A 15,549-nucleotide genomic window follows, 5' to 3' on the forward strand; every position below is an offset into this window, starting at 1 on the left:
ATTGCAGCAGGGCTGGTTACCAGCCCAAGGACTCTGAGAGGGATCTCCCAAAGGCTGAAGGGTGTTAAGCTGTCCTATGGGGAGTCAGGGCACTGGGGGCGGGAATCTGGAGAGCCCTGCCGGGAAGGGAGAGGCCTGACTGGCCTTTACAAAGCGCCCAGCCCCTTCGCCGTGGGGGTGGGTGCGGTGTAGGAGTGTGGGTGCGCCTGCACTCACCCCCGCCAGGGCTCCGTGGGGCTGGAACCTTCGGGCGCTGCGCCGGTGCGGCGGGAGGACGTGTTTGGCCGCTACACCGCGGGTGCCTCGCTGTCAGCCTCCGCTGTGGCTTCTTTGCCGAGGTGGTGATGGAGGCGCTGGCCACGGAGCTGGGGGCCCTGACGCCGGAGCAAGCGGCGGCTCCTGTGAATACAGTGGAGGTTAGCGGCGGCCTGGGGCGGGCGGCAGCGGCGACCGGCCGCTGGGGAAGGGGCGACAGGCGTCCGGCCCTCCCGGAGGGGGGGGCTGAACTGGGCTGGGCTGGGCTGAGGTGAGGGAAGGCGACCATCTCTCTGCGCGCATGCGCAGGGCCCCACACCTGCCCGCGCAGGTGGGCTCTGTGGGGGCGCGCGGCGGCGGTGGGCGAAGGGGAGTCCTTGCCCCGCTCCCCACCCGCCCGGGCTCGGCCGGCTGCAGGCGCCGGCCAGGAGGATCCTGCCGCCCTTCAAAGTCCGCTAATGGCCCGGCGCGGGGAGGGGGAGGAGGCGAAGGCCGCGTTTCGGGTCTCTCTGGCCGGACTGGGCTTTTTGCGTAGAAAGAGCGCGTCAGAAATGGAGCCCAAGAGCCTCGCGCTGTGTTTCGCCATGAGTTCCTCTGCGTGCTCCTGCACCGTGAGGGATGACGTTGCACCACAACTACAGCGTCACCACGCGCTTCTAAATGCGGAATGTCAAATGCGGGTGCTCTGTGAATATTAGAGTGTGCTCTCTTCTGGGGCGATGTGGTGCAGCCGCGTTCTGCGCTGTCTGGTCCCCCTCGCCTTTGTCTTCCACCTACGTCTCTCATCCCAAATCTGGGGTGCGCTCCCTATGCCATGGGGGGGGGCGTGATGTAAGGTGAAGTTCCCGATGGTCACTGAAGAACAGGAATGGGGAAAAGCTTGTAGGAACCTTGATATGCTTACCCTTGTCGGTACTTTTAGATAGTTTTGCTAAGCCTTTGTAGGAGTTAGGGTGCTGGTAGGTTTTATAGAGACTCATGGCTGCAAGTGCGGCTCCCAGGACAGATTCTCATGTATTTTGTAAAGTAGAAGTTGTAGCAAGTCTTGCCCTGCTAGGAATATAATTTACAGTGTCAACAAGACAAAAAAAAAAAAAAAGTAGTTGTTTTTAAATGGGGACATGGGAGTAAGAAATATATATATATATATTTCAAAGAAATATGTGTTCACACATGAGTTGCTTTTAGAAAGGGCAGCATCCCATTGTGTCCTGAGTAAGTATTGCTTAGTACATGTGGCTTACTAAGATGATCCAAGTCATCTCCCTGTTTTGTTTTTACTCATCTAGGTTGGTTTTGGACAGTTTCTTTTCTAAGTCGATCTGATTTTAAATAATGTTACTGTTTAAAAAAAAATAATAATAATATTAAAAAACAGACAAAAAAGCTCAAGCATCTTAGATGTTTGGTCACTCTTTGGAAAGATATTTCAAACTGGTTTTTGTTTTCAGGAAAAATGGAGGCTTCTTCCAGCATTTCTAAAGGTTAGTGTTACGCACTCATTTCATGGCATGAATACTTTGTCTCCTTTTTAACTTTACATTCCCGTCTTCTAGCTTTTGCTGTTTCCCAGAATACCCGTCCTCACTTTCTGTGTGGATTTTACAATTTTTATATATTTTTTCTTTTAGTTCCATGCAATTATAGATAAGCTTGTTGCATGGATTGGCTTCTTGATTGATATACAGATGAATTTGTGGAGGCATCCTTTTAGGGGGTTGCATTTTTGTATGTCTGTTCTCAATGAGCGATGCATATGTGCAATGATTGCAGATCATTTTACTGTTTTACTGGCATTCAGAGACCCTATTCATGGTCTTTATGTAAGACTGTGGTGTTAACGTTTGTAGTTGTGTTTGTCACAGGAAGCACATAACCACAGATCCAGATTCTGCAAGGGCTTGTATATATGTCTGTCTTCCCTCATGAGGTCGGAGCTTGACTGAACTCAAAGATTACTAGTGTCTTAATTTCAGTGCTACTCATATAATCTGGTATTAGTTGAAGGCACAGTTCTATATAAAATGCCACTGGATGTAATAAGAAGACTATCAAACAGTTGGAAGTGAGGAAGGGGAAAGGCAGTAATGAAAATTGTATCATAAAGATGGCAGGTAAAGTTGATGATGTACATAGGTACCTTTAGGGAATTGCAGCCATCTCTGCACCCATCATCAGTCTTCGGAAACGTTGCCCACTTCAGCAGGGTTCTTTTCAGCCTCACTTTGTTAATTCCTTTCCTTCCCAGTTTCAATACCTGCACTTCTCTTTTTGTTGCACCCTTGAGTGTTTGATCCTGGCAGGAAAACAAAGTTTGAAAGTCAGTTACTGATTGTGTATGTTTTCACTTTGGTTGAGGGCTGTGAGGATGCTTCAGGGCCCTAACGAATCCTGTTTCTGTGTCTCTCCTAGCAACCGCATGAACTTCCATCACGAGCTTGAGCTAGTGATATTGTCTGAACTCTTGGGACTGTGAAAAAGGGAGGGCTGCTGATAGTGAGGTGCAATTTACTGCGTCCTTTATGCCAAGTGTATCCATCCCACATTATTTCCAGCCAGCGAGCCCTTTACTCTAGGGCTGCTGATGGTGGTCTGGCCTTTCTGTTGCACGTTGGTTTATTTATGCCAGCAGTGATACAGTTATATAAGGCTGATGTTTTGCATTACAGTTTTTATACTGGAGTTTTCTTTCAATAAAGCCATCGATATCACCTCATTAAAAAATGGAAAGCGCTAACAGCCTGATTTCTAGACACTAATAAATGCATAATATTTTCTTGCCTATATCATATGATACACAATGTTTTTGTAAATTAGGGAAACTCTTCTCCAAAGAATTTTGCCCCGGAGTCACTCCTCCTTTGTCTTAACCCATGGAGGCTTCACTGAGCCGCTAGATGTGTCATTCTAAGTTTCCAGTTTCACTCTAATAATTTCAGAATGAACTGTTGCCTATCACACAGACTATGTAAATGCATCTGTATTCTGTATGAAGTTTTAAGTCTTGTAATGTGTTAGTTGTCATGGGATGTTTCAAAGCTTAAAGCCCTGTGAGCGTGTAAGCATGTGTCTCTATATCAGCTAGCACCCTTTTCAAGGTTGGATTTTGGACTGCAGTTAGGAGAGCTACACCTTTTATTTCTGCAAATGTCACTGTTAACAAAATGAATGCTTCTCTTAGTATTCTTTCAAGCCAAAATCTTTCCTTTTTTCTTTAATCCCAGATAATTTTACTAAGTATAATCCCTCTTTTGATTGCTCTAAATGCCTTAAATTCTTGAAATGTATTGTATCAGCTCATTACCAGGGAGAATGGGGTACTCTGTATTCTGTGTGATATTACTCCTGGGCGTGTTCTGTCTCTTCCTTGCTACAGATCAAACTCTGATTTCTTATGAGCATCCTGCCCTTTTGTGACTCTTTCCTTGCTTACAGACTTCTGTCTTTCAGACCCCACTTCTGTCTCCCCGTCTCACTGGCCCTCCTTCTCATTCTTCTTTATGCCAGCTGCTCTTGTTAGGGAGCAGACAACTTATTTCTCCAGTAGCACACATGGTTAATTATGCTATAAATTATTAAAATTATTTCAAAGTAATGGCAAACTGATAAAATATTTTGTGTTGCAGTGGCTTTTGTTTGTTTATATGAATTTCAAAGTCTATTGGGTATTTACTTTGTACAGTTACCGAATTACTTTTCTCGCTCAAAGAACAATAACAGCTCTGGTATAAACCTGGAAATGTACAGTGTAGAACCAGACCAATTGTTCAGGCACTTCGCAGAAGTTTGTCAACTGAAAGAACTTAGCACACATCCAAAAGCACTCATAAATGCCTTTATCTTAATTTCTGCCTTGTATGATTAATGTTATTGAAGCTAATTTTATCTGCTGCGTGCATGTATTTTCCAGGTGAAAGGACTTGTGAAGCAGCACATAGACTCATTCAACTACTTTATCAACGTAGAGGTATGCTTTCTTGGTGGGAAGACAGTGGCTTGTAGTACTCAGAAAAGGCACGTGATTCTATTTTTTTTTTTTTTCCCCCCTCCAGATAAAGAAAATCATGAAGGCCAATGAAAAAGTTACAAGTGATGCTGACCCAATGTGGTACTTGAAGTAAGTATGAAATGATTTCTATATCAGTAGTAGCTCGCGTACTATATCCTGTGTTGGTTATTGGCTATGAAATGTTTATGGGCTCCTCTTAGGTATAAATCAAGAGAGTATTTTCCATGACTTACCTCTTATTTGGAGCATTGAAAGATGGTAAGATCTAAAGAATAATCATGTGAAGCAGACTTAATAGCCAGCTGTTAACAATACCTTATGTCACCGTTTTTCTGTAATTTAGTAATCTCGGATGACAATGGGAATTTCTTTTTGTCTGTTTGCAAAGGTAACTTGGTGTTTATTGCATGTGCAGCTTCAAGTTTAACTAACTAGAACACAGCTCGAATACAGTGAGTTACTTCGGGAAGAATCATTGCTTATTATTAATTAACCTATGTTTATCAAAGTAACTTCATCTTTCAGTATATGTAGAATTCTGCTCCCTTCAGGCTGCCTGAGAAATATTTGGCTCATTGCTCATTTTGGAACTGTTTGTATTACAGGTACCTCAATATCTATGTAGGTACTCCAGATGTGGAAGAAAGCTTCAATGTGACACGACCTGTATCACCTCATGAGGTATTAATGTTTGCATCTGTCTTGTTTCTTTGATCTTGGGAATGTCTTGGATAGTAGCTGCATATAATTTTATTTTGAGTACGTGTGTGCTCCATAATGTGATACAATGCATGCCACCATTGCTACGGAAAGAAGCCTCAGAGATTCAAACGTTGTGTAATTAATTTTTTTAATACTATTTTTAAATTGTTTTTTTCTGGCATGCAAATAGCTGTATTCAGTGTTTCACGGTAGCTGTATTTGAGTGGCTTTCCATGAAAGTAGCGAAAAGTACTTCTGCTTAATCCTGTGACTCTCCTTATAACAGAGCTGAAGTCCTCACACTACAATGTAGTGTTCTTTGATATTTTTTTTTTTTTTTTTTAACTTCTTTTTAACATTAGCCTTACTACTGACTGCACCATAGGTCATTTGAGTCTCCCTTTCCCTCCCAGACTCTTTTGGGAACGTATCTCTGATCTATTGCTCGTAGTTTTTGAGTCTGAGTGAGACAGCAAACATGGGAACTTTGAGCAGAAACAGATGGAAGTTGATAAAATTTTACGAAACTGCAGAATAACATTACCCTTTAACTTCTTTGCACTGCTGTTAGCATGTAGGTTAACAAATGGATTGTGTACTTCTGGAATAAAGATGCACGTTGGAGAACAAATGCTGCTGTGACTGAAATCAGAGTCTGTTGCTTTTGGCAGGATATGAGGTAGCTTCTGTGCTTATGAGAAAGCCGTAAACTAAGATAAGGTTTGGACCTTTTAGGATTGCTTCCAGGTATCTAAAGCTATTCAGATCCCTTCAGAGATTGCTCAGGAACGTATTCCTTTCCTGCTGCTGTGCTTTGAGATTTATACCACTGCAGTAGAGGTGCTGACAACCTCTTTTTGGCCTCAGAAAGGGAACTGAGCGTGGAACTTGCACTTATTTACCTACATACAGCCTGTTGTCAACATAATAAATCAGTTCACATATCAGGTGCTTTTTTCCTTGCCATGTACACTTGATACTGGAAGTAGATGGATTGGGTCTTTTTCATGTAGTGTATGTGGCACACTTAGAGTCTATCATGAAATACGTTTCGTGCTTTGGAGGAATTCTGTTTAAAAAAAAAAAAAAGCCATCTAGTGGCTGCCTCTTGCGCAAAGCCACGTTTCTGTCTCCAGTGACCTGACTGAAATCTCATTTAGATGGAAAGATTTTAAGTAAGGCCAATAACTCAGCCATCAACAGTGCAATTAGATGTAATACAGGACAGCTCATGCGTCTCATAAATGTGTAGCTAACATTAAATCAGTAGATATGGACATGCACAGAATGCAGCGAGAAAAATGTTTTTATATATGAATGGAATTGCGTGCAAAAAATTGTTTGTAGCCAGCAACTCATATGCAAGAATCCAGGCATTAAAATGCTTGCTTACTTTATAACTAACGTGACTGTATGTGCAGAAGAGGGCAAAATAAATGCTTCATAGAGCATGTTGGCCTTGAAATTTAGAATAGCCTACTCTTGCACCTCAGAGAGATCCTCCTTGATGCTTAATGCTAGTGCATCATTTATCTTTTTCTTCACTGTGTTTTACACATGTGAAGGTGGTTCATTTCTTAAATAGGATGCTGATCAGGTCAAACCAGGGTGCAATTTAAAAAAAAAAACAAACTAAAACCAAAAAGATTGAATACTTATGAGTATTTCATTACATTTCTTTGTTAGAGGCTTATAAAATTCCTTCCCACAGACACCTAAAATGATCAGATTTTCATAAGGGTCTGAGTATTTTTCCTATTATCAATCAAATTTGGGAGGTTTTATGTCCTTGGTTTCCTTGAAGATCAAGTCATGCCTGTCTTTTACCTCTGAGTGTCTAATGTAAGAAGTTAACTCAAGGAAGGTGATACAAAGATAAAAGTGCTGGAATATTACACTGTGTAATTCTTATTTTGATATCTGTGTCTTACGTGGACAAAGCACACGCAAAGAATCCCAAAGCCTTTTTCCCCAAGTAATACTAATGAAGCTGTCCAACTCTCCTGCTCACACAGTTCTTATAGGAGTTTCACAAACTATTCATACAAATGAATGTAAAATAAGTAGAAAATGGAAATATTCTCAGTTACTTTTAAGTTCGATTAAGTTGCTGGGAGCACAATGGGACCTGGTTTCCTACAAGTCACAGCTTGAAAACTGCTGGTGCACATCACTATTTCATTACTAGAGAAGTGGTTTACTTTTTAATGTGAAGAGAAGGAACATCCAGTTTGCAATTATTCTTGAGGCATATTTTGCCATACAGTTGCATCTGCAATGCACAGCACAATCATAACTGCCTTTTTATTAATGCATAATCAATATGCTGAAAGACTATAGAACCATAAATGTACCAGTCTGAATATGGGTAAACCTATAATCCTGGAGATCAGAGGTTTAGAGTGCTCAGTGAGGTCACGAATGACCTGCTGTGAGTTGCTCTGTTGTATTCAGCGAATGCAATAAACCTTGTCTTGCATGAAGATACAAAATACCTTAAGGGCTAGCAGCAGTCATAGAGTGAAGTTGTAAAAAGCAGACCAGAAAGATCAGATTAGAAATGATTGAGCCTTGAGCTATATAACGTCCTAGATATGTATATCCTGCTTCTCTTGCTATCTGAGGAATTTGCAAACAAATTATGGGAATCTTTACAGGAAGTGGTACTGTTGTGAGCCTTCTGTATGTCATCTTTAGAAACGGTACCATACAGTGAGATTTGCTCATTCTATTAATAAGGTAGCACAGCGTCTCTCTTATTCTTGTGTATTTTCCTTCTGTCAAACTTCATATGACAGCACAGCTCTGAAGCTGTTAAGAGTCTTCATATGGAAGAGTCCCTGAGCTGAGCACTGCGCTCAGAGCCTGTGGCATAGTATGGTCTTTGTGTCAGCTCTGCTGATTAGGCCTGTTTGTTTAATTAATTTAGAAGCTATGCTCTGCAGTGCTGTCCTCTGAAGACACAGATCCACTGGCTGCTTTTGAAACATGATAGTAAGTGTATTTGGGTCTTTTCTTTTGTTTTAAAGAGGAGATGCTGTCAAATGTAGTCCAGGTACCATGAAGAGCTTGGTCAGGCTTCGCTTTTCTTGATTTCTTTGTGAGGACTTACGGGAGACAGGGCAAACATGGGATGTATTAAGAAAGACTCTTCAGCTTGTAAGCCAGCATCTAACCACACGAGTGTTCTCCTTTTAGTGCCGCCTGAGAGACATGACTTATTCTGCCCCGATTACAGTGGACATTGAATATACACGAGGTAGCCAGAGGATCATACGCAATGCATTGCCCATTGGCAGGTAAGTTAGCCTATGTCGAGCTTTCTGGTATTAGTTTTCATTTGCTGCTTTGTTGGGAAGAGTTTTCGCTGCAAAATAAATGTAGTCTAGCCTTGCTTCCTTGTTAAAAGAAACAACGAGCACGCAAATCCTGATGAACAGCTGTATGGGATGTGATTGTTAGGTTCTGTTATATGATTTTGTTTTACAAAAGCCTCTGGAAGGATCCAAAGAAGGATGGATACAAGGATGGATGTTGTCTATGTTTGTGCTGATATAAAACCAAAGAGAGAAATATATGAAAGAATACTGGAGCTGCAAGTCACATTATAAACATGTTTGCTTTGTAGCAAAATTACTCAGTCTTTCGTACATAATATGCAGAGATAAGTCTGTGGAAGGTGGATAGTAAAACCAGGAAAGCAAGCATTAGTTCTTCTGTATGAGGTTAAGCTCTCCTTTAAAATTGGTTAAGTTTAGAGCCAAGGCTGAGCTTTGTGGATAAATATTGAGGATTTTTTTTTACTGGTTTTGTTTTTCTAAAGACTGTCAAATGACTTGAGGTTATTAGGATTGTGAAGGACATCTAATTTCTTAAAGAAGAAATAAAGTGCTTTAGGGAGAAAAACAAGTTCTTAACCATACCAAAAAAGCAAAACACCTGGCAGTTCTACAATTATTGAAAGCAAAACTCCATTTTAAAGGCAATAAAGATGTCTGTCTTTTGTAGACAAGGTTTCTCAACGACCAACCCTACTGGCTCTAAAGATCAGCGTCTTACAGAGATTGTTCACTATGTGACTGTGCGTCTTACAAAAGGTGTCTTACCAAAGGTGGAATAGTAGCAGGAAAGAGAAGATAGATACTTAAGTAGCTACACTTCTTGTAGTGAAATTTGAAGCCTTCATGTAAAAAAAATACACTTTAACTCTGTCAATAGAACATGATACACAGGAACGCATTTAGAAAACCAAGCTTCTGTAGCTGTAGTAACGGTTTATTTTTCTAAGTAATTTCTTAAGAAAAGTTTTTAAAAGGCCATCTAAATTTGAGTCCTTTGAATTATTTCATGGTGTGTGCTACAGGCAAAGAAAAAAATTCAAGTAAATGTGCATTTTCACCAATATATGTTATTAATTTGTGTACAAAAGATAGTACTTTAAAGGATAAGTTATAGCTAAAAGAAGCACAACAAAAAATAGGCATTTGTCTACATCTCTCTTTAAAAAAGAAAAGGGTGAAGAAGACTTGTAAAGCATCCATAATATACTGGAAAAGACTAAATTATTGCACAGCACTAGTATGTTGCATCTTACATTACAGCCTGTTCCTGTAAATTCTTCTTTCTCCTATGAAGTGAGGTCATGGCAAAAAAAGTAAACACTCTCCATTAAAAACTAAAGTTATGTCATCTGACTGGTTTTAAGGGCATACATGCAAAAAGTCTTTTTGCTGTTAAAAACCCATTAATATCCAGTTGTTATTTCCCTGGAAAATAACTTTCCTCATCTATCCTTCATATTATGCTGGTTTCCTTTTGCCAGGTGAGTATACACAATGCTTTTGTTTGACATGCAGTTCAGACTGGGACGGGAAGGCTGTATGTTCTTTCCTTTCTGATTTCTGTTTTTTTGGCAGAGTCACTAATAACCTATGTGTGTTAGAAACAACAACAAAAAAACCAACCCCATGGCAATATTCTTGTGTCTTTAAAAAGCAAAACTTCTTTTGAGTGCTTAATAGCATTCCAAATTAGCACCCATTTTCTGTGTCTTTATGCACAGAAATTAAATAACTTTATTTTCTCTTTTTTTTTTTAATTTTCTTACTGTTCTTCCTGATAACCTTAGATATTTAAAAAATTAGGTTCTGTCCTCAAAAGGAGAATGACTTACTATCGTGTCTTATGTTAGCCGCAAGATATTTTATTTTTTGCAAGTGAAATAAAAAATTCTTAGTGACATCTGTTTCACTGGAGTTTTCAGCAGTGGCATTTATGTACTCCATTTTGAGTTTCCTTGTGCCAGCTGGTTACTGTTTCCGAAACAAATAGCCAATGCATTTGGCTTATCATGTGTGTTGTACAAGTTTATGATTGTCATATGAAGATTCTTATTTCTAGGAAGCACTTTCTCAGTGAAATAACTGAAGCAAGCAGGTTATCTGTATAGAGTGCTGTAGTGACAAGACAGCTTTTTGTCCCCTTAAAAAATTTAGAATTTTGAGTTCATTAGTTTAAGATATACGAATATGAAAATGGCCACAAAATTAAAATAATTTCTAAGGTTTTAATAAAAGAAATATAACTTTATTAGCAAAAGCTGCCTAATCTTATTTTTTGTTGGAGTAATTTTGAATGAAATATCTCTGAGGTTGCAAATAGTTGCATAGTAGAACTCATGGATAAATTTTGTCAAAATATGTCTTAGCAAACACCTGGAACATAGGTCTTACAAAGGCTGTCCACCAAGGAATGAAATTCTGTAAACTGGATTGAAAGTCCCCTTTTTTGTAGAAGAGACTAAAGGGCGTGGAGGTCTTTTGGTAAAGGTAGTGATAATCTCTATGTACCTTGTGCAAAATGCAGCTTTTTCTTTGGAAGTAAAATATGCTGTCTTTCAAAAGTTTTAATGAAAAACCTGAGAGTGGAAAGGTACGTTATGAAGCTGACTATAAAAGTACTCTTTTTAATCATAACTGCAAAATCATTGCTGGTTAGTTGATGAATAAGACAAATTCCTAGTAAGACTGCAGTGTGAACACACCAAACCAAATAAAAGTAAACATTCCCTGACTTCATTACAGGGTGATAGATTAATTCCAGTTGCAAGAGACCTCAGGAGGTCTCTAATATCACCTCCTGCTGAAAATGGCGTGAGCTCTGTGATTAGACTGGGTTGCTCAGTGCTTTATCTCGTCAGGTCTTTAAGACCTCCGTGGGTGGAGACTGCCAAGCTTCTCCGTGCAGCTTGTTCCACTGCTTGACTGTCCTTATGGTGAAGAAGTTTTGCCTTATATCCAGTCTGTGCATCTTTGGTTTCTCTTTTATTTTCATCCTAAGCATAGAATTTGTTTTTAATTTCTTGGAATATTTTTCCACCACTTCATGTTGCTTCATAAAATGATTGCTGCAGGCTTCTGTGCTAAGCAACCAGAGAAATCAGAGCTACTACTGGGAAAACTCCATGCCTAAGTTATGTATTACAGGCACTATCCGTCTGCAGCCATATGGTGTGACTGCTGTGCGGGAAATCGGATCCAAACTAGCTTTTTCGAGTTAAAACTGGTAACGGTGGATCTGCAGTGGTGTGTTCTTCACTGCAGTCAGTACTGGTTTTGGGGACCAGGAGTCTTTGCACTAGTAATCATTGGCCTTGGTGACTGTGCTTGTCATGGATGCCTGCAGCAGCTGCATAAATATTAAATAGAAGTCTACAGTTTCTGCCAATAGATGTCCAATTTCAGGTCACTCTTTTCATACTACATGTTCAATGAAATATGGTGGGATTAAAGTAAAAACCTGTTGTTCATAGCTTGCCTGTGTTCTAATTACCTTAACTGTGTTTTTTCCAGTTTGTTCAGCATGGGTTTCGTTCTGAATTTGACTATTTATTTTTCTATCTGAATCTAAAGTAAAAGTGTAACTGCTTTTCTTGCAGAATGCCTATAATGCTGCGTAGCTCCAATTGTGTTCTTACTGGGAAAACTCCGGCAGAATTTGCCAAACTTAATGAATGTCCTTTAGATCCAGGTACACGTGCTCTCATATTCTTTTTTCCCATCTGTGCTTTTAGTTTTAAATCTTTTTCAGCAAAGAAAAAACCCCATTGCTATGTTTCCTGCCACTGTGAAGTCGTGAGAACTTCTCAGCTTCGCAGTATCTCAATTTCTTAGTATGCTTGTAACTAAAAGAAATTGGCAGGCTTTTGCAAATAATAAGAAGTGGTTGACAGCATGGAGTGTTTGTATTTGCAGACAGAGTTTTCAACCACAAAAACAATACGCCAAAATTTTGAAAAAGTTGAGAAAGGTATGTAGTATTGTACAATGATGTGTTGTATGGGAACAGAGATGGAATTAGTTTATGAAAATGAAGGGGATCAATGGAGAGTGGAGTATAATGATGTCCTCCAGAGCAGGAACTCTCACTTGCTGCCTTTTGTAAAGCAAGAGTAAAGTGTTACATGACAATATTTGAAATGTAGAGAGGAGGTGGAGGGTTATAGCAGGCAACTTCTGTGGGTTTTATCTGCTGCTTTTGAAGTGTGCGCTGGACGTGTGCTGTGCTTGCTTGTAATGGCAAGATACAGTGACACAACATGCTGTGCTGGAGGAGCATTAACAGATAGCTACAATTTAAGGGAGGAATCTAACATTGCTCACATGCAGATTCCTTATATTGTCTTAGATACAACAAGGGCATTAACATAAGTTTTTAAAAGTAATAGAAAAGAAATTTCTCCCTGGAGTGCTGGAGAGAGCAAGTCGGTAATTACAGAAGATTTATTCTCTTTGATACCAAGCATCTGAAATGGCCAGTTCTTTTTTTGATGTCCTTATGATATACTCTTCTGACAGGCAATATTTTTACCGAATTTGTAGAACTAACAGTTCTATAACAACTTTCAGTAAGAATGGTTGCCTGACAGGTTTGGAGTTTTTTTACAGCGTTGCAGTTTCCGGTCTGCCTGTGAGTCCTTGGTGTTTGAGTACTTCCCAAATGAAGTCTTAGATTCCAAATATTATGTGTGAGCCTTAGTAAAAGTTCTATTTAGTCTACTGGAACATTTTCTGTAGTTGTCATAGATTCCACACAGAGTTTGTTCTTTACTCTTTTAAAGGAGAATTTACTCTCCTGTTTTGTCCTTTGTGTACTTACTGTTTACTTTCTAATAATTTATATTTGAAGGCATATTGAAGGAGGGAGTAAAGTGCAAGGGTACTGACATGCAAAATCTTTCTTTTCTATTGAATAGGTGGCTATTTCATTGTTAAAGGTGTAGAGAAAGTAATTCTTATTCAAGAGCAGTTATCCAAAAACAGAATCATTGTGGAAGCTGATAGAAAAGGCACAGTTGGCGCATCTGTTACCAGGTATGGTAAATGCCTGCAGTTACATAAAGGAGGTAAAACCAAAGCTGTAAAAGTTCATTGTTGTAGTTAAGTAGCTGTGTAGTTTTCTTCCTAGTATAGTTTAACAGGAAAAAGCTGTGGATATTCAGTGCCCCTCTGTTGCTGCTGTCATTTTGTACGCTAAAACATCAGTAAGTTAGTAGCGTATCCCTGCAAAAACCACTGGGAGTTGCTCATATGCTTCAGGATTCATCCCAGACTAGGAGAAGCAAGTTCTTACTTTTAACCTAACAAAGTGCACTCCCTAATTAACAGTGTTTGGTCTCATTTTGCAGCAAGTAACATGAAGTTACTGCAGTGGAAATTGTATGTAACCTTTTGTCTGACTCTCTGAATCAAGTTGGTGTAAAAGCTTTTAAAGGCAATTGAGAAGGAAACAAAAATAAAATGTTTTTGTACTACACAAATTATTGAAAATGGCACGGTAATATAAATTTGGCCTTTAATCCTCAACGGAGTTTTATTTATATTTTGTTTGCAAGCTACTCGCTGGTATAATATGGTGCTTGTCACTGTTCAGTGTGAGGGCTGTTTTTTTCTTCTTCAGAGGCCTCTTGCATCTCTCCTAGCTCCTTTACTGTTCCACAGTAAGCCTAGATGAGCTTAAAAGTACAAAACAAAGTACTGTTATCTCATTACTGCTGTTGCCACAGTACTGTACACAGCTTGGTTACATCCCTGTCCATGATAAAAGCATGTAATGTTGATTTTGAAAAGTATAGGCTTCTACTTGCTTACATCAGATATTGACCTTCCCCATGACAGGTGATAATACCCCATTACTTTGGAGTATTGGAGTGGTGTCTGGCTGTTTTAATGTAATTTTTAGGAGCAGAGAAAGTAGGATTAATTCAGCTGAAAGATTGCTCAAGCTTGATAAGTTTTATACAGAGGATTGTAGGAGTGTCAGTGCAAACTTTCAAACATGACATAATTTTTTTTAACTTCAGTTCCACTCATGAGAAGAAGAGCAGGACAAATATGGTTGTGAAGCAAGGAAGGTTTTACCTGAGGCACAACACCCTTTCGGAGGATATTCCCATTGCTATTATATTTAAGGTAATACAACTGTTGGTTTGGAAAAAAAGGAAAAAGAAAAAAAAAAATCTGTGCTGTAGCTCAAGAATGAAGATTGGCAGCAGCTCTTAAAGTTAATACGTCCAAAATGACTTGGCAGGGCTTAGAGACTGCAAGCTTTTTTTCCCTTGGGAAGTCACCCGTATTGTACAGCAAAAAGGAGAAAAAGCGCTGCGTTTTTCTGCAAGGGGAGCATTGCTGTGCCAAGACAAATGCCTCCTACTCTCTTACTGCTTTGTAAGGTCCCTCTGCACTGCTGCCTGTGCTCCTGTTGCTACAGAAAGTCAGAAGGGTTTTGGTTTCTTTTGTTGTAAGCTATGTTGCAAATTTGTGTTGAGGGTCTGTGTTTCTGGTTTTGATCCCCCTTGCCCCCACCTCCAACCTGTGGACTGCTGAGTAATTGAGCACCCTTTGTTTCAGATCCAGGGTCATGACATAGCCATGATCTCATTATACATGACTTCCAGTCATAAGCATAAACAAAACTGATAGCCCGTGGGGAAGTCTTGCAATTCTTAGACCTATTCCTAAATCCTTTAAGATTACTAGAGTAGCTTGCATTTCTTGGCAGTTTACTTCCTTCCCGTGTGAATGAGCTTTGCCTCAGTCAGAATACTTCAGAATCCCTGCCTGATTGAGGAACACTCACCAGTATCTTCGGTGCAGTGAATGCACAGACAGGTATCGTATCTTTGAGGCGATCTCTGGTGGAACTGGTAAAGGGCTGTGAGAGGCGTCCACGCCTGATTCTGGGCAGGAATTGGGAAGTATTTGCCCTGCCAGCTGAGCTAGTGACAGTGTCATGCCTTGGCCGTCATTGCCTGTGAAACTGCCAGAACTGCTTTCTTTCACCCTCTGCTTCCCTCTTTCATTTTAATTCACTCAAGGGTGCACATGACTGAAGGCATGACAATGACGACTCCCTAGCTGCCCAACAGGACTGGAAGCAGGCTGGTAGCCCATCTCTCTGTGGTATCAAATGCATGGGCTAAGCCAGTAAAGGTGATGGGTGGTCATGCACTGTCCAGCTACTGGAGAAGACAGCAGGGCATGGCTAGGGCCTGTCCTCCCAATAGGTGGTAGCTCCTTCCTGTC

General features: G+C 40.2%; 1 protein-coding gene across 1 annotated transcript in view; it reads left to right on the top strand.

Moving 5' to 3' along the window:
• Positions 1-179: 179 nt before the first annotated feature.
• The window catches only part of POLR3B (RNA polymerase III subunit B), an 81,080-nt gene continuing 65,710 nt past the window's right edge, over positions 180-15,549 (top strand). Inside the window, exons 1-9 of the mRNA XM_075075487.1 lie at positions 180-416; positions 1,707-1,739; positions 4,166-4,222; positions 4,308-4,372; positions 4,870-4,945; positions 8,165-8,265; positions 11,904-11,995; positions 13,221-13,338; positions 14,328-14,436. Of these exons, the coding sequence (XP_074931588.1) occupies positions 345-416; positions 1,707-1,739; positions 4,166-4,222; positions 4,308-4,372; positions 4,870-4,945; positions 8,165-8,265; positions 11,904-11,995; positions 13,221-13,338; positions 14,328-14,436 (723 nt within the window). The 5' untranslated portion in view covers positions 180-344. The remainder of the gene's footprint in view (positions 417-1,706; positions 1,740-4,165; positions 4,223-4,307; positions 4,373-4,869; positions 4,946-8,164; positions 8,266-11,903; positions 11,996-13,220; positions 13,339-14,327; positions 14,437-15,549) is intronic.

The sequence above is a fragment of the Phalacrocorax aristotelis genome, chromosome 1 (assembly GCF_949628215.1).
Source record: "Phalacrocorax aristotelis chromosome 1, bGulAri2.1, whole genome shotgun sequence".
NCBI lineage: Eukaryota > Metazoa > Chordata > Aves > Suliformes > Phalacrocoracidae > Phalacrocorax > Phalacrocorax aristotelis.